General features: G+C 38.9%; 1 protein-coding gene across 1 annotated transcript; it reads left to right on the top strand.

Annotated features, from left to right (window-relative positions):
- The first annotated feature begins 8,121 nt into the window (after window positions 1–8,121).
- Window positions 8,122–23,490, top strand: LOC128028674 (myeloid leukemia factor 1-like). Its single transcript, XM_052615962.1, has 6 exons — window positions 8,122–8,352; window positions 16,136–16,213; window positions 16,547–16,675; window positions 16,753–16,912; window positions 22,230–22,368; window positions 23,071–23,490. The coding sequence occupies exons 1-6, from the start codon at window positions 8,137–8,139 to the stop codon at window positions 23,099–23,101; spliced, it is 753 nt and encodes a 250-aa protein (XP_052471922.1). The 5' UTR covers window positions 8,122–8,136; the 3' UTR covers window positions 23,102–23,490.
- Window positions 23,491–24,821: the final 1,331 nt, after the last annotated feature.

The raw sequence follows: 24,821 nt of genomic DNA, 5'->3' as shown, positions 1-24,821 counted from the left end.
AAAAAATAATGTTAAAAAATTTCCACTTTCTTGTTGTGCTTGAATGTTAAAATGGCCCTCCTATGAGGTGTCAATCACATCAATGGCCCCCAGCCAATTTGAGTTTGAGACCCCTGATCTAGAGAATATAGCTGATAGGCCTAATTAAAATGTGCAGATAATTCTTCATGAACTGTAGGACTAAAGATACAAGATCAGAGTACAGGCTGAAAATTTTACCTGATAAAGAGCAAACATTGCAGGCTTATGATCAGAGAAACTTATCTCACAGATTTCAAGATCATATATAGAAAGACCATGAACCAAAATGTGTAGGAGGACCTTTATCCATTTGGACCAAATCAAAAGAGTCAATAAGATTTGTAAAATCCTTTGCTAAGGGATTAGTATCACAACAAACATGAATATTAACATCCCCAACAATCAAGAGTCTGTCAAACTGTGTATGACTTCAACTTCAACTATCAGGTTTTATAAACTTATGGAGGTTTTTATAATATAAAAATATATTTCTAGTCAACTAAACACAAAATTGAAAGATCACTTAACTTAATAAATTATGTTGATTAAAAAATGCACAAAAGTTTGTACAACTAATTGACCTTTAAGTTGAGCAAACTCAAAAATCTGCTGAAGCGGGTTGCCTTAAAATTTTAAGTTGGCCCAACTTATGATTCTTTACAGTGTAGTTTGTTTCTAAGCGATTGCAATATTGTTTCACAGCAAACATCTGTGTCAGAACAACCCAACTGCTGGGTTGATCCCTTTTTAACTCAGTCTTACTCCCGTTGAGATTCAAAAAATACGAGACACCCAGTCCTTAATACCAGACAGGCAAGCAATTAAAGCATTAAAACTCTGGTTGTTATTTTGCTTAAAAACACATAAATTTGCGTGTCATCAGCATAACAATGAAATGACACTTTGTGCTTATTAAAAATGGAACCCAATGGGAGCATATACAATGAAAAAAAATTGGAGCTATGATAGAACCTTCCCAGCAGGCACAGTACATCAATGTGACGTCAGAAAGACGTTGGACTCCAACTAATGCAACGTCAGTCAGACATAATATTTTGGTTGAAATTAAAGTTGGGTTGATGTCTAAACCCAACTTTGTTTGATGTCAAACTCTGACATCAGACAGACGTTAAATTTTGGTTGGAATAAGCACCACACTACAACAAAGGGTGAAATGCATGGCAGCACATTAAATATCTCAAGATCTCAGCAGAGGAGGATTAAACAGTTCCACAAACAGCATTATCAGCTTCACTTATTACTAACCAGACTGACTTTATTTCTGTCAGACGTCTACAAAAGCTCTTATTTAAAAATAACAGGGGTTTAGCTGTAATGTGTTTAATTTCCATAACAGTATAACACCATAACAGTGATTAGTGTTTCCATTAGTTGTGCTCCTAACTCTTATTATGTCTTTTTTGTCTGATATTGTGTTTGTTGAGCACATTTGCAGCATCAAAGAAAGCTAAAGTGACATGAAATCTGGTTAGGGCTGTTATCTGTTGATGGTTTTATAGTCTTCATGAGATAACCTGATTCACTCATGTTTTTTAATCTAACAATTATGTTGTTCCTTTGGTACATTCATATTACAATCCAAGATCCAGCAGTATTACAACAATCATTTAAAATCTTTTAACAAAGCTCAAAAAACATAACCTACACAGACATCAACAATCAGCGTATGAATCTCAACAATGGTGACATACTTCATGCAGCAATGCATGCTGGGAGCCATGAGTTTTATACTGTGGTGGCTTCATGCATGCATTGCTGCATGTCACCATTGTTTAGATTCATATACTGATTATTGATGTCTATGTCTCTCGAAAGATTTTTCTCCCAAATTGTATTTCAGAATGTTTAATCTGAGGAAAGAAAGTAGTTGCTGAATATAATTCACCAATAATAAATTACCACTTTGGGTCAGTGATAAGAGTCTTCAATCACTCTTCTTTATGATGATGAAAACTTTGCTATCTTATCTTTGTTTATGGCTCCTTTTATAATAAAATATGTGTTATAGTAGACACTATTACAAGACCCATAAACTTACTAATCCAAGAGTCAAACTCTCCCCTACTAAAGGAAACAATGATCACAATAATGGTGACAACATTTTCAAATAAAACATCAACATCTAAACCTCTGTTAATTCTCAAAAAGAGCTTCTGTAGACATCTGACAGAAATAAAGTCAAACTGGTTAGTAATAAGTGAAGCTGGTAATACGTGTACAGTTTATGTTATTTTTGGGGGGGTGTTTATTCCAGCCAAAATTCAGCATCTGCCCAATGTTGGAGCTAGACGTCAAACAGTCGTTGGATTTAGACGTCAAACAGATTTTCATTTTCAACAAAAATACAATGTCTAACAGAAGTTGGAGTCTACATCCTGTGCCTGCTGGGTTGAGGAACTCCACAAGTCAACACTGATTTAGAGCACCCATGAGCACCCATCCACAAAAGCTTTCACAAGCTATAGCAGATTCATCACAGTGAAAATCAACATATGGATTTATAACAGAACTTCTAGTGGAAAAAAGAATCCTGGGTCCATGGCAATTTCTTGATAAAATGTCTGAAAAATATTTTGATTTAGCTGCTTTCACAGCTTTTTGATAGTTGATCAAAGAGGTACGTAGGATTTCAAGAGACACATGTAACTTGTCTTCTTTCCACTTCTGCTCTGCACGCTGACATACTCATCTCAGTGCCCGCATAGTGCTATTTAGCCATTGTTAAGCCTTTCATTTTTGTTGTCTTTTCCGCAAAGGGGCTATAGAATCTAAAATGTCAGAGAAGGTAGAATTAAACCAAGTAAGTTGTTGTTCAGCATTTGTATTATTAAAGAAAGGATCTAGAGAATGTAGCTGATAGGCCTCATTAAAATGTGAAGATAATTCTTCATGAACTGTAGGACTAAAGATACAAGAGCAGAGTACAGGCTTGTGTACTTTGGAAATTTTGCCTGATAAAGAGCAAGTAAGCATTGCAGGCTTATGATCAGAGAAACTTATCTCACAGATTTCAAGATCATATATAGAAAGACCATGAACCAAAACCAGGTCAAATGTATGGCCCAGAGAATGTGTAGGAGGACCTTTATCCATTTGGACCAAATCAAAAGAGTCAATATGACTTGTAAAATCCTTTGCTAGGGGATTAGTATCACAACAAACATGAATATTAACATCCCCAACAATCAAGCGTCTGTCAAACTGTGTAACAATTCCTCCTAAAAAAATGCAAATTTATTGATAAAATCCTTATTTGGTTTCAGTGGATGATATATGACAGCAATCACCAGCTTTTTGTCCTTTTCTTCAGATAAAACATTTGTACTTCAAAACTGGAGAACATATTGGTTTTTAGGGTCTGACAGCCAAAGCTGCTTTTAAAGACGGATGCTAAACCTCCATCCTTTCCACTAGTTCTTGGACAGTTTATAAAAGTACAGTTTGAAGGCACAAGATCAGAGAAAGGACTACGACCACCCACAGTCAACCGGTTCTCTATCACAAATAAAAAATCTAAATCATTTGTAGTGAGAAAATCATACAAAATAAATGTCTTGTTGACCAGAGATCGAGCGTTTACCAGGGCCATCTTGACTCACCAACTGGCTGTATTGCATGACCCAATGGACAAAGATTTCCATGGTTGACTCCTTCTGGTCATGAATGAAAAAACAACCGGTACTGACAACAGCTATGTGAAACGTTCAGGATTACTTGCTGAACACACTGATGAATAACTCCAGGAATCGCTGAGAAATAGTACGGAACACTGTCCAACCCAAAATCAGAGTAAACCGTGCAAGGGTAGTGCGCCAGTAAACTTGCTAAATATCACTTTAGCTTGACTCCAATTCCTCCCCGCTTTCCTCTCCGTCGGCGGCATTTCCTCCCAAGAAAATCCCATAGCGACTGGCGCAAGCAGGCAGGAATAGACGTTATAAAAGGTGGAGGTGGACAATTAAAATCAGATCCACTCAAAGCAGTCCTTAATGAAACTTCAACTGAGCTCCTTATATTAAGGAGCGTTTGACTGTCATACATTAAAAGTGCATGTAACGTATGAGTCAGAAAGGAACTTAAACACAGGACAAACAAAACAGATATCAGACGGCCAGCCATGAACAAACAGTGCCATCTTTGTTCCTGTGGTACACTGTTGTTACATACCTCGTTTTCTTTTTGGAGGAGATCGAGGGCCCGCTCATTTCCCGAAACATTATCTTCCACATCACTGATTCTTTGCTCGGCCGTAGTGATCCGGCCTTGCATAAATGAGACAGACAGGGTCAGGGTATCAATTGATCCCTGAATGGAGTTGCAAAGTTCTGACATTTGAGAGATCAGCTCTTGCTTAACACTCCCAATGATCTCCCGAAACTCTTTCAGTGCGGCGGCGAGAACCCCCGCTGTATTTTTCCCTTCAGAGGCGATCCCCTCGGCAGCCATTTGCGGGGACTTTCTCTCAGTAGTTTTGGCGGTTTTATGCTCATCTTTCCTGGGTTTTGGTCGACGCTCCATAGTTCTGCGTTTCACACAAGTATCAGGTAGACTTTTTACAACTATTTGGGCAATGTTTCAGGAATTTATTTCAACATATATTAGGTGATTTCTAGAGCGCTCTCCTGGGTAAGTCTAGCTACCTCGAGCGCATCATGTGACTCTAATATAATTAATTCAAAATAAAATATTAATGAATACATCTCTGATAATCCCGGGTTGCTATGCTCATGCAGGTTTGGGTACACATTAAACTGGGGAAATGGATGTCGTTCCTCAACATGGCGTCTCGAGGCCACGATACAAGGATGTCATTAACTAGACAAAATGATCTCATGGCCACGACTTATTATCATATTCCCACGAGTTAATATGACATTCCCACGACAAAACTAAATGAACCAACAATGTCACCTTAGGGGCACCATACAGAACAGTGCACAAATGCCTTCGTTTTGTACAAAAAACTAGTCAAACATATTTGTTTGATATTAATATCAAATTTAAAACTAAGGTGAAACATTCCTTTGATTAACACTGATGTTTTCCTATAGCTAGATTACTGATTACTGAGTCAGTACACACATAAAGGAATATCACCACAGTCTTTCACTGTTTTTCAACAGCTATAATTACAGTCTAGAGTCACTAGATGGCTCCGCTGGTCTGAACACAGTGAACATGCATGTGTTGAAGGTGTTAGAAAGTGCAGTGTGTGTTTGCTAAAGCCATATTCTCATGTTAGAATCAGTGATACTGGAGTGTTACTGTGAGCAGAGTCTGTCCAGCTCTATAAAGCCTATCTACAATCACTCTATTAATCAACAGACCTATAAATAGAAAGATCATGCGGTTCACAGCGCTGGCATAGAATTACAGCACACAACATGAATGTGCCTTCAACACACTGAGGCATGCAGATCTGCATGTATGCAATCAAAACTATCAGCAAAGCCTTCAGGGACCAGATCCCAGCTTGCTGCCCTTATACCTTCAAAAATAAAACATGCATGTTCAAACACACACACATACACATGAATGAAAGTCGCATGTTTAAGTGTAGATGTTTGATGGTGCATTGGCAGAAGTGCTGAGGGAGTGTGTGTGACAAATGCCGATGTATTGGGTCTCTGCTGGATGTTCTTACACACACCTCCATCAGTGGACTCTCCTCATGCACTGGAGAGACGATACACTGGAGTCTCCACACAGATATAATGGTATAAAGTTACACATAAACTCATGGCCACTTTGTCTAGATGGTCACTTTACAATTCAGTTACAGCAAGTATTGTTACTAATTACTAGTAAGATTTCAGTAATAATAATACCATCCATTGCTCGTTGCATTAATTTTAATGCCTCAACCTCCACTGACTTGAAATCCAACAATTCCTAGATTTATTTTCATTATTTTCATGACTCACACAGGCACATGAAGTCACAAGTGCATCAGGAAATCTTGGAATATGGAAAAGCGTACATTTAGAGGACGGAAATATTGTCATTACACTGATTTTGTCAGGAGAGAAGCTGATCTGAACACAGATGTGTACGTTGTGGCTTTGCTTAATTTTTTTGTGCACATCCCTCTGATCTCGATATAAATTACTCTAAATAACCATGTTATGAACTTATGTGATTTCTTCTGATAAAATATTTAATGAAATATAATCTTACATGGGTAACAGAGGAATTATGGCTCCAGTTAGCTTCAAGTTACACATGACAATTAATGCAACACAATTTCTTAAAAGTCACCATCAGTCACCACTGAGTGTTTGTAAAAACTCCGGACTGCGACCCAGTGTAGATTTTGGTCAAATGAGGCAGAAATATATTGTTAGAAAGATTTTAGAATAATTTTATGGGGAAGACACTGTTGCAACTTTTGTGAGGTGTGAAGGAAATGTAACAATATTACTGTAATAAATGACATTTTTGTAGTAAGGAGCCCAACACTGTCTCATGATAGCCACTGCACTACATGATTTGTGCGACTGAAAACAGAAAGTGAGATAAATATGGAAGTTTCTAGATAATAATAAGAGTTTCCACGACATCACTGCACACGGCGTTGGGAGAGGCGTGGCCAACGCGACGCGTTCTCGCGGTGTGGAGCGTCGATAAAGGCGCAGCGCGTCCCTGTGCGGAGCGTCAGTGCGGCGCGATGTTCAACAGCCTGCTGAGACAGTTCGACGACGAGCCCTTCTTCACGTAAGTCTCACACACTTCTGTATTAGACAGTCGGAAAATATAACCGGATTGAAATAAATCCATAAAAACATATCACTTTATGAGCTATTAGACTCAGTGCGTCATATTTCAAAATGTTGTGATTCAAAACATATCTTATTGTAAGGATTTGTTTCTTTAGTTATTCTTTTTAGTGCTAGTTAAGCCTGTCATGGTGTTTTTATTTAATTCATTTATTTGTTTGTTAATTTTTTTCTGGCTGAGATCATACTCAAAAGTAATATGAGTAATATGTCATACGAAGTAAAAACATACATGTAATCCAATAGAACAAATTGGGTGGGAAAAATATTATTATTATTGTTATTATCATTATTATTATGTTAACATATATATATATATATATATATATATATATATATATATATATATATATATATATATATATATATATATATATATATATATGGTATATATATATATATATATATATAGTATGTATGTGTTATACCTTTTCTGACATATATTTCATGTACATGTATATCCATTGTAAAACCAGTCAATACATGTTGATGTTAAGAAAACAAAATAAAAACATTCATATTTTTGAAGATTTATGTGTTTTTTAATAACTAAATAAAATGGCATTTAAAAATCTTCACATTAACATATGTAACTATACAAATTTTGCTGTGGTGATTTTATACAGTATATATTATAAACTCATATCTACCTAGAGAATGTATGTATGAATTATAGGTAACATATATGGCTATATAACTGTATATAGATATAGAGCAATATATATTTCTTATATTGCATTTCCGTATGCGATCGTATGCTTTGTTATTAGTGCAATAAACCTTGATTCATCATCAGCTGGTGTGTCTGAATCAGCTGGTACTGTACATGTCCATGCATGCTCTCATATAAAGTCTCACAGTAATTTAGTTGAACTCAGAGTCACTGTGTGATGAATACACTGGACCCATTGTGCTGTCAGTTGAGTGTAATGAAGTTTCTTGTCTCTCTTCTTTCTGTTGTTAAGGAGCTCGTCCAGGTAGGCTCATCACTTCTGTCCTCAGTGCATGCAGAGCAGTGCTTCTTAACTCCACACTGTGTGACTTCTGTGAATCAGACAAAAGTACTGAAGTCTGTAATATTAGCATGAACTGCATTGGCTCAACAGTCAGTAATTCACTGCACCACACACACAAATCATGTCTTTCCTCACTGTGAATTTGTATTCAGTGTAGTCCGGGTCATATTTTCTTTCAAAATCATGGATATTGAGAATGAGGGCATGTCCACATCGACAGCCGAACTGAACAAGGTCTAGATTGTCACACCTGTCCAGTTGAGAAGCACTGTCACAACAATCAGAGCAATATTACCAACACAATGATATGTTTTATTAATTGCATACTTGGTCTGGTCTCCTTCTTCAGCGACCCGTTCCAGGTGCATCATGAGCGCATGCGGCAGATGATGAGGGGTTTCGCTGACCCCTTCGGTCAGGGCTTCATGCCCAGCATCACAGACGACCTTCACAGGGGTCACAGGGGTCACAGCGCTGCGGCTCAACCCAACACCAGCCCAAGCGTCCGCAGTGACCGAGTGAGTGCCAGAGTTTGTCTTTCCTAATGAAACTACTTATTCTTCATTAGGACTGTGCTGTCTAATCTTTTTATATTTATACACTTGGCACTTCCCATTCATGATTACCACAGTATCAGAAGAATCTGAACAATAGAGTTGGGTTTAGGGTTTTCTGTGCCCGAGTTCCCCAGTTTATCTCCCTGACTGTTAATCAGCTCACCTGTTAATGTTCTCCCTAATTAAGTTCCTCTGATTATTTAAGCCCTGTGTTTTCCTCTGTTTCCTTGTCTTGTGTTAATATTTAATGTTAGATAACTCCTGTGTTCTCCAGCATTTCTTTGTAGAATCTCTATTAAATACTTTATTGTTAGATTATACTCCTCTGTCAGGTGCTCAATCCCTACAAAATCATTACAAATAGTACGAGTAATGCTTCAATTAGCAAACACCAATAATACTATAAAAAAAGGCTTATTGATAAAGGGGGAATTCTAGGAGGGCTGAGTTATGAACCGAGTCATTTTCTTGTGTGACCCAGTGCAAATTAAGACCAAAAATATATATAAATGATATTGGTAAAAATATATCTTAAATGTATGTTTTAACAAGGAAACTTTCAAATGTATTTTTAAAAATGGCCAGAAATGTATTTGTAGAATTATATTTCTGTTGAAACATATATATATATATATATATATATATATATATATATATATATATATATATATATATATATATATATATATATATATATATATATAGGTTTTTATGGGCTGGGTATTTTACTTTTTGTGTATTATTACTCACAGTCTGTTAGTAATACAGTATAAAAATGGCCAGATAAGTTATAAGAAGTGCAAGGATTTTAAATTTTAATCATCATTATCAAAAATTAATACTGTGATGTAAGGATTCTTTAAGGATTATTGAGGGGGATGTGCTTAAATGTAATTTTTTTGGTAAAATAGGACAATAAGAGTTTATTGTGAAACCGGGTAGATGTGTTCAGAAGCTGTTTGTCTGCTGTATGCTATCATTGGACGGCGTGTCACCGTTACGGAGCGTCACAGGACCAGCTGGTCACTCCGGCAGCTCAGAACACTAAACTTAGTCTGTGATCCCCCACCTCTCAGTACACTTATTCCTGGTAATGACTTTCATCTGATTCCAGCTTCTCTTTTTAAACCAGTGGCCTTCCCCGTGTAAACGCCAGGTGAGAGGCTGACAAATTTTCAGGAGTGATGATCATATTAAAACTGACATAGTGATAACCATGGCAATGATGAGACAGAAAAAAATAATTAAAATAAAATAAATCTTAATGCAGTTAATGCACTTAATTCTCAAAATAAAAATCACATATATTTTCTTTAGTGAAAAAACTAAAAGACAAACCTACGGCACACAAGACAGGAAATGAAACCAAAGTCCAAACACACAGAGAACATTAAATTACAGAGCACAGTCTTGAGTCATATGCTTTTATATAAAATAGAAATCAACACCTACATTGTGAAATCACGTATACATTGGTTGAAGAAGCATTTAGGTCAGATGATTGTCCCCTTCATTTTCCTAAACCAAATTCAGGCCCTGGCTTTGAGTTTCAGGACTGTCCTGCCAAATGAGGGACAGGTGCTCACCCAAATACCAGACTGATATGGACTGACAGTGTCACGCTTCGTTCCAAAGGCCTCAGAAGTTTGGTTCTGGGGGTCCTAAAGCACCAGTTAATATTCAAACCTGTCGCTATTGTTTAGTTGAAGGACATTGGAAGAAAGATTGTCCTCTACTTAAATAAAAAAAGTTAGATCAATTTAAACCTGCTGTGTTAGCAGTTCCTGCTACAGCCTCTGATCAGCATGGTGAGCTTTTTCAGCCAATAGTTGAGTTTGGTTCAGAGTCTTCCCAATGTGATTTTTCAGCTTTTATTTCAGATGGTGTAGTGTCCCTGGTAGATGGCGACCAAGATGTTCCAATTAAGATCTTAAGAGACACTGGAGCTTTAGATTCTTTTATTTTGGAATCTGTTTTGCTGTTCTCTAACAAGTCTGATTCTGGCAGTTGTATAATGGTATGTGGCATGGGTTTAGTTCCATTCTCTTCTCCTTTACATGATTTTACCCTTAAATGTGGTTTGGTAGAGGGTGATGTAGCTGTTGGGGTTAGACCCCAGTTGCCAGTAGAGGGAGTCCATATGATTTTGGGGAATGACTCGGCAGGTAGTTAGGTGTGGGCAGATGGCAAAATAAACATCTTTAAAAAGCAAGATTCAGTGCCCCCTGCAAAGGTATCTCCAGATTGCAGCTTTGTGTCTCCGGAGGTATTTCCAGTTTGTGCTGTTACTCGCTCTGTCTCATGTAAGGAGGTTGAGAGTAAGCCAGAAAGCCTTGATTTGCCAGTTAAACTACAAACAGAACAGTTGACTAGTTCTTGAGGTAAGATAAAGGTAGATATTACCTCGGCTGATTTTTTTAATAAAGCGTTTCCTGATTCAGTGGTGAGAAATAGTGCTCAGTGTTATTTTCTTCTTGATGGGCTGTTGGTCAGGAAATGGGTTCCACACTGTGACCAGGGTCTAGGTGAACCAGTTTTTCAGGTAGTTGTACCTGAAGTTGCAAACTTCACATGGTGATGTGGCAGGTCATATGGGTGTTTGTAAAACTTATGATCGCATACTCCGTTATTTTTTTTTTGGCCACGTTTAAAGCGGTATGTAGCTCAGTTTATTAAAACTTGTCATACATGTCAGTGCACAAACAAGCCAAATCAGGTTGTAAAGCCAGCTCCTTTGTATCCAATACCAGCCATAGGGCAACCTTTTGAGCATCTTATTATCGATTTGTGTTGGGCCTTTACCACGGTCCAATCAGGTCATAACTACTTACTAACTGTTATGTGTCAAGCAACTAGATATCCGGCAGCTTTTGCCTTGAGTACCATAACTTCAAAATCAGTAGTTAAAGCGTTAACTCAATTTATTTCAACATTTGGAATTCCAAAAATCCAGATCAGGTCAGATCAGGGGTCTAACTTTACCTCCAATTTATTTGCGCAGGTTCTCAAACAGCTTCAATTAAAATAAGTCTACTGCATTACATGCTCAGTGCCAGGGAGCTTTGGAACGTTTTCACCAAACGTTAAAGTCCTTGCTTCGCTCATACTGTACAGATCTGTTTGCAGATTGGGAGGAGGAGTTACCTTGACTGCTACTAGCTGCTCGCGAAGTAGTGCAGGAAAGCACAGGGTTCAGCCCAAATGACTTCGTGTTTGGTCATAAGCTGTGTGTGCCCTTAGCAGTGCTGCAGGATGGTTGTTTGCCTGAGGAACCTCCTCGGAACCTTATTGACTATGTAAATGGTTTTAGGCTGAAGTTGTATAGGGCTTGTGAACTAGCAAAAGAGAAACTAAAATGTTCTCTGTGGCGAGTGGGGCGGGGCCGAGGGACGTGGGAACAAGGAGTGAGGCCGGCGGGATGATTGGGAAATCAGCTACACCTGCGCCCCACCGCCGGTATCGAGTCCCACGTAGGAGATGGAGGTGCTGGTGTGCTGTTTTGTGTTTATTATTGTCATTAAAGTTTCATTTTGATTGTGCGCCGGTTCCCGCCTCCTTCTTCCGGATGAATATGGAGATTTTATCATTACAGTGGTGCCGAAGCCCGGGAGAAGGAGGGACGCGCTGCTGAAGATCCCTCGCCACTGTGGTGAATCCGCGGTGCCATCGAGCAGGCGAAGAGTGTGCCGCCATGGATGCTCGAGGCGGTGGGCTGGAGCTAGTTGCCGGGGACGGGCGAGCTCGCTGCCAGCCGCCCACGATATGGAGGGGCGGCTGCCGTCCGTGAGGGAGCGGAAGGATATAAAACTGGAGCGACAACCGTGAAGGACGAGAGAGGACCAGGCCTGGGCCATTATTTTATGTTTTGCTTTTTATTTTGTGCACACCAGTCGTACGTGAGGGGCTGGTGAGCTGTTTTGTGTTAATTTTTGTCATTAAAGTTTTATTTTTATTGTGCGCCGTTTCCCGCCTCCTTCTTCCGGATGAATATGGAGATTTTATCATTACATTCTCAAAAGAAAATTAAACTGAGATATGACAGACAGGCTGAGCTGCGCGAGTTTAGTCCCGGTGATCGGGTACTCTCTCTTTTGCCTCTTGTAAGTTCACCTTTGCGCAACACAGTAAAAGGACCACAGTATTTTGCCTGAAAAGTGTCAGATTTGAACTATTTTATTGAAACCCCTGGTCTTAGGAAGTCCTCTAAATTATGCCATGTGAACCTGTTAAAATGTTATCACTCCCATGATCAAATCAAAGTTGAAGGCACTCCAGTGGTGCATCTTGTGGCTTTAGCTTTGTGGAGGGGGGAGAAGAGGAGGTCGTTAGGGTTTCTGATGAGGTCTTGCAAGGCCGGTTGAAAAATTCCCAGACTTTGCAAAACCTTGGGGTTTTGGTAGATCATTTAGACTCTGAGAAACGTGATGAATTGGTAGCGCTTATCAGAAACTACCCTGTTTTGTTTTCTGATACTCCATCGCAAACCCATTTAATTGAGCACAACATTGACATCGGAGATGGTAAGCCTATCAAATAGGTTTTATCATGTATCTGAGGAGAAGAGACTGCAATTGAAAACAGAGGTACAATATATGTTGGACAATGGTATTGCTGAGCCATGTTGTTTGAACTGGGCTTCACCCTGTCTTCTGGTCAGAAAGTCTGATTCCATTTTCAGACCCTGCACTGATTATAGAAAAGTTAAAAATGTTACTAAATCAGACCTTTATCCTCTTCCTAGGATGGAGGACTGTATTGATCAAGTTGGGTCAGCAAAGTATGTTAGCAAATTTGATCTTTTAAAAGGTTATTGGCAAGTACCCCTTATCAAAAGAGCATGTGAAATTGCTGCCTTTATAATTCCGTCTGGTTTGTTCTCTTATACAGTGATGCCTTTTGGTTTGTAGAATGCTCCAGCAACCTTCCAAAGGCTGATGAATTGGGTGGTCTCAGGTCTGAAAGGGTGTGCCATGTATTTGGATGATGTGATCATCTATTCAGACTCCTGGGAGGAGCATATCGGGAGAGTGCAAACCTTGTTCGAAAGACTGGTGTGGGCCAGGTTGACTATTAACTTGGCAAAGTGTGAGTTTGCCAAGGCTACGGTCACATACCTAGGGAAGGATGTTGGTCAGGGTTTTGTCTGTCCGGTGGAAACCAAGGTCTGGGCTGTAAAGCAATTTCCACGGCCCTCCACAGAGAAAGAACTGATGTGTTTCCAGGGAATGATGGGGTACTACCGTGCTTTCTGTAAAAACGTTTTTGTATTAGTGTCCCCACTGACCAACCTGTTGAAGGCCAAGGCTGAATGTCAAGTGTCAAGAGGCATTTGATGCAGCTAAGGCTCTTTTGTGTTTGGCACCCTTATTGGCTGCACCAAATTTTGGGAAATCTTTCAAATTGCAGGTAGATGCCAGTCTTCCCGGAAAACTGCTAGGAGCTGGGACTGCTTTTTTTGGGGGGGAACTTTGGATTGTTTTTAGGTTGGGCCAAATTTTGGGCTGAGGGTGGGACCCTCATTTCAAGGAGGTGGGTGTCACGGCCCCTCCTCTGCATTGCAGGGGCGGATCCTCCTGCAGGCAGAGGTGGGTCGTTAGTGATTGGAGCCACCTGGGCTCAGGGTATTTAAGTTGTTTCTAATCACTCTTTTCTCTCTCTCTGCTCCTCCAGGTATGATCCTGTTTCATTTGTTCCTTTATAGTTTTACTTAGTTTCCACTCAGTCATGTTCACACACACACACACACACACACACACACACACAGATTCCTTCATCCATGCACTTTACACACACCTTACATTATTATGACATTCTCACACCTCATTCCTTTTTTCTTATTTAAAGTTAATAGTTTTTGATTTACAATAAAGTACCTTTTTCTTTGATTGGCCTATACTTGTTTGTGTCCCCTCATGTTTGCCACAAGCTATGAGCCAGCCTGTGACAACAGACATACAGCCAGTAACTTCATAGTCGACAGCCCAACTAGTCGGATTTGAGCTGGTGATTTCAGCAGATTTTCTTGCTGTTTGTGTGTGCTGTATGCTTGAGACCATCAGAAACCACTGGTAGATTATCTGAATATTTCAGGATTATGGCTATAGGCTGAACAAATCGCTGCCGTCGAGTAACACATTCTCAGACGCAGACAGGACAGTGCGCTCAAGATGTTGTTGCAGTTAACTAAACTTAGCTTGAATAGGATTTTTTAAAAGTGAAAAATTATTGGACTATGACATTTCCCTTTTGGTTGGTTGCTTCACATGGTGATCATCATTTGATCATATAAAACACTTCTACTTATTTGGCAACATTGCGCAGCAGCTTATGAGTCACATGTGCATTTAGTAACAGAGTAACCTGAGAAATGTTTTCAATGTTAAGGCTACATCTGAAGCGTTACTGATGTCCTGACCATTCCAAGAACCGTCTCATCTTCTGAGAGCTCTGCTGTGTGGCTCATTTGCTAAATCAGAAGTGTTTTTCCCAGTGGGTCTGTCGAATCATTCTTCTGCCCAGAAGAGACCAGCGCTGTGAAAGCATGCAGCATAAATGGGTCGTGACCTCAGGCCTGTGTCTTCCAAACACAGCCCACCTAAAATAGCATTCGTGACCCGTCCTCAGGCGGGTTAAAAATACACTCCAGCACAAGCAGATAGCCGAGCCGTGCTCTCCAGGGGCTTTATTAGCTGGAGGAGTGTAGATGGTTTTAAACGACTCGACCGTAAGAAGCCGCTGAGGCAGTGCTGCTCGAAACCTTCAGAGAAACACGAGCTGCTTCGCCATTATTAGACACCATAACCAGAGGTGACAGCTACCAGATTTGGGAGTCATCCAGAGCTCTCTGAGCTACCCAAGCATTCAAACTCAGACATGCTTTTGTCACAATTACATTCTGTTTAGTTTTCATCATCTGTTGTGTGTTTAATTAAGTGTGATTGTCTGGCATGTTTTGTTTTGGTGTTTGTTACAGTTTTCACACATTGCTCTTCAGTCCATCCAAATAGAATTGTCTTTTCACACGTTGTACCATTATATTCTCCATGTTGTTCATACAGATGAGAATCTCATATTAAAATACGAAATCAAAAGAAACCGAATTAACCAAGAACATCTGTTTGCAGTTATATTCTGTGACTGCTTATCATGTCACTTCTGCTACTCATCTTTTACCTTCAGTTTAGTGACTCCCACACATCTCAGGTTTAGATACTGTAAGGTCAGTGAACTCTGACCTGCGCTGTGACCTGTGACCTCCAGTGTGTCCTCACAGCTATATACAGTGTCCCTCTCACAGCCGTGTATTATTGATGTGTGCTGGATAGATCAATGCTTTATATAGTGTTTGTGTAGCAGCTGTCCGCTCTCTGTTTGGGTTCTTCAGACCCTATCATGTCGTGTCATGCTCATAGCATTGACTCATCAAAATCACATAACTGCTTCACCTCTTCATCAAAGCTTGTGACGATAGAAACAATCAGAATAGAAGTCACATCAGTTCATAGTGGAGAAAATAAAGTTCCTGTTTTGAAATCCATCACATGACAGAATGGGTCAAATGAGTTACAGATGCATTTCACGTCAACTCTGGCCAAAGAGCATAACAGCATCACACAGTCTGCATTTAAGCTCTAAATATGAGAAAATGGTTTAATAAAAGACTGCTGTCTGCAGTATATATAGAGAAACCTCATGTCCCTGCATGTGAAGGAAGGTCTTTAAATGTGTGTGATTCGTGTTACAGGAGCTGGATTTCTTTCACAGTCCTTTCTCTATGATGGACAGCATGAGGAACAGGATGGAGGCGATGCATAGAAATTTTGTAAGTCTGACATCTGACCTCTTCAACCCAGAGTCAGTGTACATCTTTCAAAAACTGGCCTCATACAAGGATGATAAGACACGCTGTTCTTTTGAAATCGTTTTTTTGTAATGAGCTGTTTTCTTAGTTATCAGCAGGGATGCCTGTTGTAAGCAATTCAGTGATTCTGATTCTTTACAGATTTCTTATCGTTAACGAAGAAGCCCTCATCACAAATAAACTAAAAGCGTGTCTTTCACTGTCAGTCAGTAGTTCCACTGCTCGACTGAATTCAGCGTCCCAGTCAGAGAAGCATTCACAGTCTCTGAGATGTTTTTGTGATGTTTCTTTCAGGAGAACATGCCGTCAGACCCCAGTAGTCACTCGTACTCCTCTTCCTCCGTCATGACGTATTCAAAGATGGGAGACGAGCCGCCCAAAGTGTTCCAGGCCTCGTCTCAGAGGCGCTGTGCACCTGGAGGAGTGAGTCCTGCTCTCAAACACACACACCTCACACCTCCTGCAGATCAGGGTTGTGATGCTGGCTTCTGTGTGTCCAGATCAAGGAGACCAGGAAGAGTCTGAAGGACTCTGAGAGCGGACTGGAGAAGATGTCCATCGCCCATCACATCCAGGACAGAGGCCACGTCATCGAGAGGAAGGAGAACAGAAAGACCGGGGAGAAGGAGCTCAACCAGGACTTCCAGAACATGGATGAAAGTGAGGAAACACCTGTTTCTCTGCTGGTGTAAACACTTTGACTGCATGCTCTTTTACTGTTTTCTTTTACTGCACAAACAAGCATTATTTTTATTAGTTATGTTTGCTCAGTAATCACTTCACAAATTAAGGCCTAAAAAGGTCTGAAATCATGAAGTCATGCATTAAATGTTGCATGCACTGGAAGAAAAAGTTTCTTCCAAGCTATTTTTGTTTTCCAGTATTCATATCTAAACATCCCTAAATAAAGATATATTTACTTGAGGTACAATTTGAAAATATAATATCTTATTTCCTGAGGAACTGAATAAAGTGAGTGATTGCTTAAAAATATAAACATTTCTGCCAATAAGGTCTTATTTCATGTAATTTTGTAAATGTATCTTGTATTTAAGTATCTTTAGACATTTGCACTGGAAAACAAGACAAAAATACAGTTTTTTTTTTTTTTTTTTTTTTTTTTTTTTTTTTGCAGTGAGATCAGAAGTATAGTTTTAGAGTTTGAGATCAGAGCTATTTAAGTCTTAAACTTAAAGTGCTTTACATAAAAGAAAGTCAAATAATAATGAAGAAAAATAATAACAAGAATAAAACAAGCTATTTTAAAACTTTTAAAATTATTTTAAAAATTTACTTATTAAAATGAATTTAAAACAGTTCAAAAATGATTTTACATAAAACAAAATAAAAAAACTGTGAAAATATTGTGCAATCAGTTCTGACATTGCACAGTGTTCATTCAATAAATGCACAGCTAAACAGATGCGTTTTGAGTCTAGATTTAAATGTGACTAGTGTTTTAGCACATCTGATCTCTTCTGGAAGCTGATTCCAGCTGCAGGCAGCATAGTAACTAAAGGAGGACTCCCCTTGTTTTGTGTGAACCCTTGGTATTTCTAACTGACTCGATCCTAATGATCTGAGTGCTCTGTTAGGTTTATATTCAGTGAACATATCTGCAATATATTTCGGTCCTAGGTCATTTAGTGACTTATATACGAGTAAAAGTACTTTAAAATCAATCCTAAATGTAACTGGAAGCCAGTGTAAGGACCTGAGGACTGGTGTGATATGCTCAGATTTTCTGGTTCTAGTCAGAATCCTGGCAGCAGCGTTCTCGATGAGCTGCAGCTGTCTAATGGTCTTTTTGGGAAGGCCGGTGAGGAGCCCATTACAATAGTCCACCCTGCTGGTGATAAAGGCATGAACAAGTTTCTCCAAGTCTTGACTGGAAACAAAACATCTAATTCTTGCAATGTTTTTTAAATGATAGTATGCTGATTTAGTTACTGCTTTGACATGACTACTGAAACTAAGGTCTGTGTCCAGAATCACACCAAGATTCCTGACTTGATTTTTAGTTGTTTGACCCCTAGAGTCAAGGTATGCATCTTGAAAACTTCATCTTTGTTTCCAAATGCAATGACTTCAGTTTTTTCCTTGTTTAACTGAAGAAAGTTCTGGCACATCCAACTATTAATTTCATCAATGTATTGGCAGAGGGAGTCAATGGGGCTGTAGTCATTTGGAGATAAGGCTAGGTAAATCTGGGTATCATCAGCATAGCTGTGATAGGCAATTTGGTTCTTTCTCATTATTTGACTTAGTGGAAGCATATACAGGCTAAACAAGAGCGGTGCTAGAATTGACCCTTGTGGGACTCCGCAAGTCATGGACGTCCACTTAGACTTATGCTCTCTTATACTCACATAATAGCCTCTCCCTTCTAAGTATGACCTGAACCATTTGAGTACCATCCCAGAAAGCCCGGCCCAGTTTTCCAGTCTCTCTAGTAGTATGTTATGATCGACAGTGTCAAACGCAGCACTGAGATCTAGCAATACCAGCACCGATAGTTTTCTGCATTGTCTTTTCATAGTCTGAACTGCTATTGATCTTCTCCAAACTGATTTATGTCTGTTTGTTTTTCTTACTGATTATTTTTGGAGCAATATCATCAATAACATTCTTAACTTTTGAGTTGAAGGAATCAAGGAGAATTTCAACAGAGTCTGCAGAAATGCTTGGTGTTAAAGATATAGCCTCCGTAAATAGTACACTTGTGTTCTCGTTTATGCATCTCCTTCTGACAGAGACAGATCTAGATTCAGTGGTAGCAGAGATCAATATATCAAAGAAAATACAGAAGTGATCAGATAGTGCTATGTCCTTAATAACAATGGATGAAATGTTTAGACCCCTACTGATGATTAGATCCAGAGTGTGTCCACCTTTGTGTGTGGGTCCATGCACATGCTGAATCAGGTCAAAAGTGTTTAGAACCGTTATCATTTCTTTTGTAGTTTTGTTTTCTGCATTATCTATGTGAATATTAAAATTCCCTGCAATAACAAAACAGTCAAACTCTGAGGAAATCATTGATAACATTTCTGTGACCTCTCCAACAAATGCTGAAGAGTATTTTGGAGGCCTGTAAATAATGATACACAGAATGCGTGGAGCACCTTTCAGCACAATCCCTAGATAATCGAAAGACAAGTACTGACAAATGACACTTGCTTGCATTGATATAGATCTTTAAATAGAGCAGCTACACCTCCACCTCTCCTAACAGTCCTGCAAACACTCATGTAAGTGAAGTTAGGAGGGGTTGCTTCATTGAGGACTGTTGCACTGCAGCTGTCTTCTAGCCATGTTTTGTTTAGAAACATAAAATCCAGATTGTTTGTGGTTATAAAGTCATTGATTAGAAATGATTTATATTTAAGTGATATAACTGAATTAGAGAAGGCTACAGGCACATTGGGTTCCCGCTTGTTCTGTAAGCATTTGTGAATGTTGCTGCTATTATAGCGGGGACCCGACACATCTGCGGGCTTGCAGCAAATAAGTGAGAGAGTTTAGTCCCAGCATACACCAATTCCTCCATTTTCTGTGAAAAGCACAGAAGTGGAAATGCTGTAGAGAGGGATAATGTGTCTGGTGAGATGACTGTGATATGTTGTCCTGGCTTCCCTGGTCAACCACATGATGACTCGGACCCGGTGTGTGTGTGCTGAATGACATTTGACATTCAGCCAAGTATGGTGACCCATACTCAGAATTTGTGCTCTGCATTTAACCCATCCGAAATGCACACACACAGAGCAGTGAACACACACACACACTGTGAGCACACACCCGGAGCAGTGGGCAGCCATTTATGCTGCGGCGCCCGGGGAGCAGTTGGGGGTTCGATGACTTGCTCAAGGACACCTAAGTTGTGGTATTGAAGGTGTAGAGAGAACTGTACATGCACTCCCCCCACCCACAATTCCGTCCGGCCCGAGACTAGAACCCACAACCCTTCGATTGGGAGTCCAACCCTCTAACCATTAGGCCACGACTTCCCCGCAACAATTGTCTTGTTGCCCCAGAAAAGATTGAAGTTGTCGATGAAATGTACTCCTTTTATATTACAAGATCTTTGTAGCCATGTGTTCAGCCCAAGCAACCGTGAAAACATATTTGTTCCCCTTGCTGGGAGTGGTCCACTGATGAAAGACTGAACTTTGAGTCTTTAAAGTGTTTCAAAGAGTTCACTGAAGTCCTTCTTAAGGAGCTCTGACTGCTCTTTCCGAATATCATTCTTCCCCACATGGATGATGATTTGATTTGCAGTCTTGTGCTTCATCAGAATGTTCTGAAGTTCATTGTTCACATCAGAGACCGTTGCTTGAGGAAGGCAGCATGTTGTTGTAGTCCTGCTATGGATGTTTCTGATAACAGAGTCACCCACTATCAGAGTCCTGGGCTCGGCTGCGCTCTGAGCTGAAAGCCGCTGTCTGCTCGTCCTTGAGCGCCTGTTAGTAGCGGTGTTTGCTGCTGGCTGATCAGATCCATGTTTAAATACATTTGGGGATTCCTCACCCGCATTCATTTATGTTTCAAATCTGTTCTCAAGATGTACAGATGTGTGGCGATCATTTTCGGCTTGTTCCTCTACACTTGGTACAAACTGTTGAGATTCGTATAAACTGTTGAGATTCAGAAGATTCATGGGACTCACCGGCTGTTTGCTGAGGGGGTCCATGACGACGGTCTGCTAAGTGTTCCGTCTGTTTTGGAAGTCCAGCAAGTAACTTTGTTTCAAGAATCACAATCCTTTGTAGAAGTTTGCAGCAGTTCATGCAACAAGTAAATCCAACAGGAGGCATTTTCTCTCTCTTCTGTTTGGTAGGCAGTTGTTATCCCGTCACAGGAATGTAAGCTGTTAGCAGTGGGAGACAAAGTCTTCTTTTTGAAGTATTATTCCAGTCCCAATGTTTTTAGTTTCAGCGTTTGTGCCAAAAATCTGTTGTTTGAGCACTGTGCTGATCTGCTGAGGTAAAAATCTTAGAAAAATCTGAAAAAAAGTACAGAAATAAGAAGCAAAGCGCAGAGCAGAGCAGTAAGCTAGAACGTCCGAATGGTAGCAAAGCTTGAAGCAAGGATCAAAGTGCTAAGCAATAAAGTGCTTTAAGCAATTAAGTATTTTTACGCTTTAAAGCATTCTAATGTAAGACATTTACATTTAGAGAACATATTATTTTATTATTATATAATAAATTATATAATTATTTTGTTATTATATATAAATAGATATTATTTTAAATGTATAAATATTATTATAATTGTATTATTAATTTTATGGTACCATATTATTACACACACACACACACACACACATATATATATATTATTTTTCCATTTAACTTATTCCTTCATTTGTATTTATTTATTTTTATAAAAAGGTCTTTAAAAAGTCTTCAATTCACCTTAATAAAACCTGCAGAAGCTATTTCTAATACTTAGCAGTTTGCTCATCAGTTTTGGATCACTACTCCTATAAAGCCACAATGTGACATTTTTTAAGCAGTCAAACAAAAAACAAACACATCCTTGCATTACATTAATGAGGCCAAACACATGTTTTGATCCAGAAACACATATTAAGTTGCAATAATGCAGAAACAAAAATAATTAAAAACAGAAAAATACTTGAAAGTGGAATGTGGCGTCTCATTCTCAGAAGTCATGGTACTGTGCTAACTCACCCCCCACAGACAATCCCAACCAGACCTGAGACTCGAACCATTAGGCCACAACTGCCCCTCAAAGACAGTGAAATCAAAAGTCATAAGTTTCACACATTTGATGCTGAGGATGTTTTCAAATATCACTCACCAAGCACTGTGGCTCAAACAAAGCAGATTTGTCAGCTGGAAATGAGTCGTGAGCACAGACAGGAGATGACAGGGACCTGAGCTGAACTCTTGATTAGGGACAGTAAGCAGCCGGTCCCAGCACTGCTCAGCTGCTGTGTTTGTGTTCCCAGCGGAGGCCCAGTCCTTCGACGAGGAGTGGCAGCGCCAGGTGTCCAGGTTCAGGACGTCTACACCCATGTCCCTCCTGGAAGCACAGAGACACCGAGCGGTCCACCGAGCGCCCATCACCGCCCCACAGGACACACGCAGGTCACACACACAACATTAGCATAATTAACTACACACAACACACGCTAAAATAGGTTTAAAAATATATTGACATAAATATTTTTTCTGTCCATTTTTATTTTGCATATTTTTCCAAGAACCTTTGAATAAAAACTTTCTTTGTTGTCTATAATATGTGTGAACATCTAACACAGTTTGAATAAAAGCAAACAAAGCCTAAAAGAAGGCTACTATTAGATATCAAATATATTTATGTATATGAAGCATGAAACACAATATTTTTTCTATTTCAAAAATATATTTCAACGAGCCCTTACTGTTTGCATCATATATTTAGCAAATATTTAAAATATATTTTGGCTAATTGTTATTGTTATTTATGCATGCATAAATGAATAAATGCCATGCATGCCAAATTTGGAAAACAATATTTTTTAAATTAAATATTTCACATGGGTCCCATTAGATGTCAGTTTGTCCCTAAAGCTGGTAGAAATCATGATTCATAGAAAGCTGATGCTACTTTACTTTACTCATGCAGTGGTGTCTTCTTCTTGATATTCTGTTAAGACATCTTGACAAGACTTAATAAATGTAAAATATCTGCCATCCTGACACAGTTAGACAGAATATTTGCAGTTCAGACAGAGTCCCTTTGAAAGATGAGATTTGTCCTGTTTAATATGATAATGTCTCAGTTTCTTTACGATTGTGTGTTCACAGAGAGGACAGCGAATCAAACCCAGCAGAATGAACTCAACATTAAAGGCTCTGGCATGAAGAAGAAGAAGCACTAAAGCTCATTCACAATAAAACTCTCAGTTTCCTCACATCTGCCAGTGTTTTCTTACGCCTGTTTGAGGACACACACACGATATCTGCTGGAGAACCATCTGCAAACCCTGCTCTGTAAACATTTGTATAATAAAAATAAAGAAAATAAATTGCATGAAAGTAGACTTATTTTTATATAAATGTTCCTCCATTTGTGTTTGAGACACACGACTGTGTGATGTTGTTGTCGAGCCACACTTCACTTTTTCACTTTTCAAGAGGAATATAAAAAACACTTAGTGTCAGAATGAAATAATGTCACGTGCAAACATGAAATGTTGAAAATAATAAAGTTGTTGTTGACGTCTGGCCTGATTCAGTTTGATTCAGCTACATGAATGATCTGAAGAGCTCATGATATCATGATGTCCAAACCTGATTTAAACACAGAAAGAGTTTGTCTGGGTCTGACGGAGAAACTGGAAAACACTGCATGTGTAACACAAAACACCATTTGCTGATATTTAGCCCTTAACGTGACATAATAAACAAGAAATGCTTTATATTTTCCCAAAAAAATGTGAATGAGACGGAGTTGAAGACTGCAACAGATCTGAAGGAATATATTGTCTTCGATTTCAATCTTCAGTTTTGTTTCTCTCTCATATTCTCCTCTTCTTTCTGTGTGAACACATCTGTGTGTCCAGCTCCATCTGATGATGATGATGACGATGATGTGAGAGCCAGTTCTGATCTAGGATGCTTCACATATTATATCAAATATTCTGTTCATAACTAAAATAGGAATTGTCATGATTTTGCTAAGTATACATATACTGAAACCATGACTGTTTTATATTTTTTAATTCAATTATTAATAAATGAATTAAACAACTCAAGTTTACGACCCAGAAACAATGATATGATATATATGACAACAATGATATATATATTTGTGACAGGGTTGTTTCTTGCTCAAAGTGGCCAGTGCTCCTCATGTAGGAGAATAGAGCATACAGCAGCAATAACATAACTACATTCTTGATATTTACAAAATAATATGTTTCCATCTTAATTTGTAATATATCTATATTTATATCTATATATTATATATATATATAGAGAGAGAGAGAGAGAGAGAGAGAGAGTAATGTTGTTCTTTATTTCTTTATACTGTGTTTTGTTGAGAGTTCCAGAGTAAGAGGCAGTTCTTCGGATGAGGACAGCGCCACCGTGTGCTCGGTGTGTGTCAGTGCTGTCTCATTCTGCTTCACTGCTTCACACAGATGGAGTTACGCGACATTAAGGTTTTATTATCAATATTTAAAGCATATCTCAATTAAATTTGAACTGTCAATCTTTATATTATTTCCGTGTTCAAGAAAATCGAATATATACATAGGCTATTATATACTTTTACCCAATAATGTTTTTATTTTTGGGAACCTTTATATTCATATATTTAAGTGCCTTAAAACAAAGCCCCCCTCTCTCTGTTATGATTAAAGAAGCAGAAACACTTGGAGGTGCCTTCGCTTCAAGAGCAACAGTACTTTATTAAATACAGTGAGGACTTACAATTTGAGAATTATTAATTACCCACTGTATTTTATAGAAAACGAAACCATTTTAAGGCGTCTGTTTCATACTAAAAAATAGTGCAATAATAATACATGCTAATGATAAAAATACAAAAACGT

The sequence above is a fragment of the Carassius gibelio genome, chromosome A15 (assembly GCF_023724105.1).
Source record: "Carassius gibelio isolate Cgi1373 ecotype wild population from Czech Republic chromosome A15, carGib1.2-hapl.c, whole genome shotgun sequence".
NCBI lineage: Eukaryota > Metazoa > Chordata > Actinopteri > Cypriniformes > Cyprinidae > Carassius > Carassius gibelio.
This window is presented reverse-complemented; position numbering and strand designations above follow the sequence as displayed.

Bases quoted from the DNA above. Each gene is read 5' to 3' on its own strand.
- LOC128028674 (XM_052615962.1), top strand. From the start codon at position 8,137: ATGATATGTTTTATTAATTGCATACTTGGTCTGGTCTCCTTCTTCAGC. The intron at 8,353-16,135 runs GTGAGTGCCAGA...TTCGTGTTACAG, and splicing joins CAAGCGTCCGCAGTGACCGA to GAGCTGGATTTCTTTCACAG. The intron at 22,369-23,070 runs GTCACACACACA...GTGTGTTCACAG, and splicing joins GCCCCACAGGACACACGCAG to AGAGGACAGCGAATCAAACC.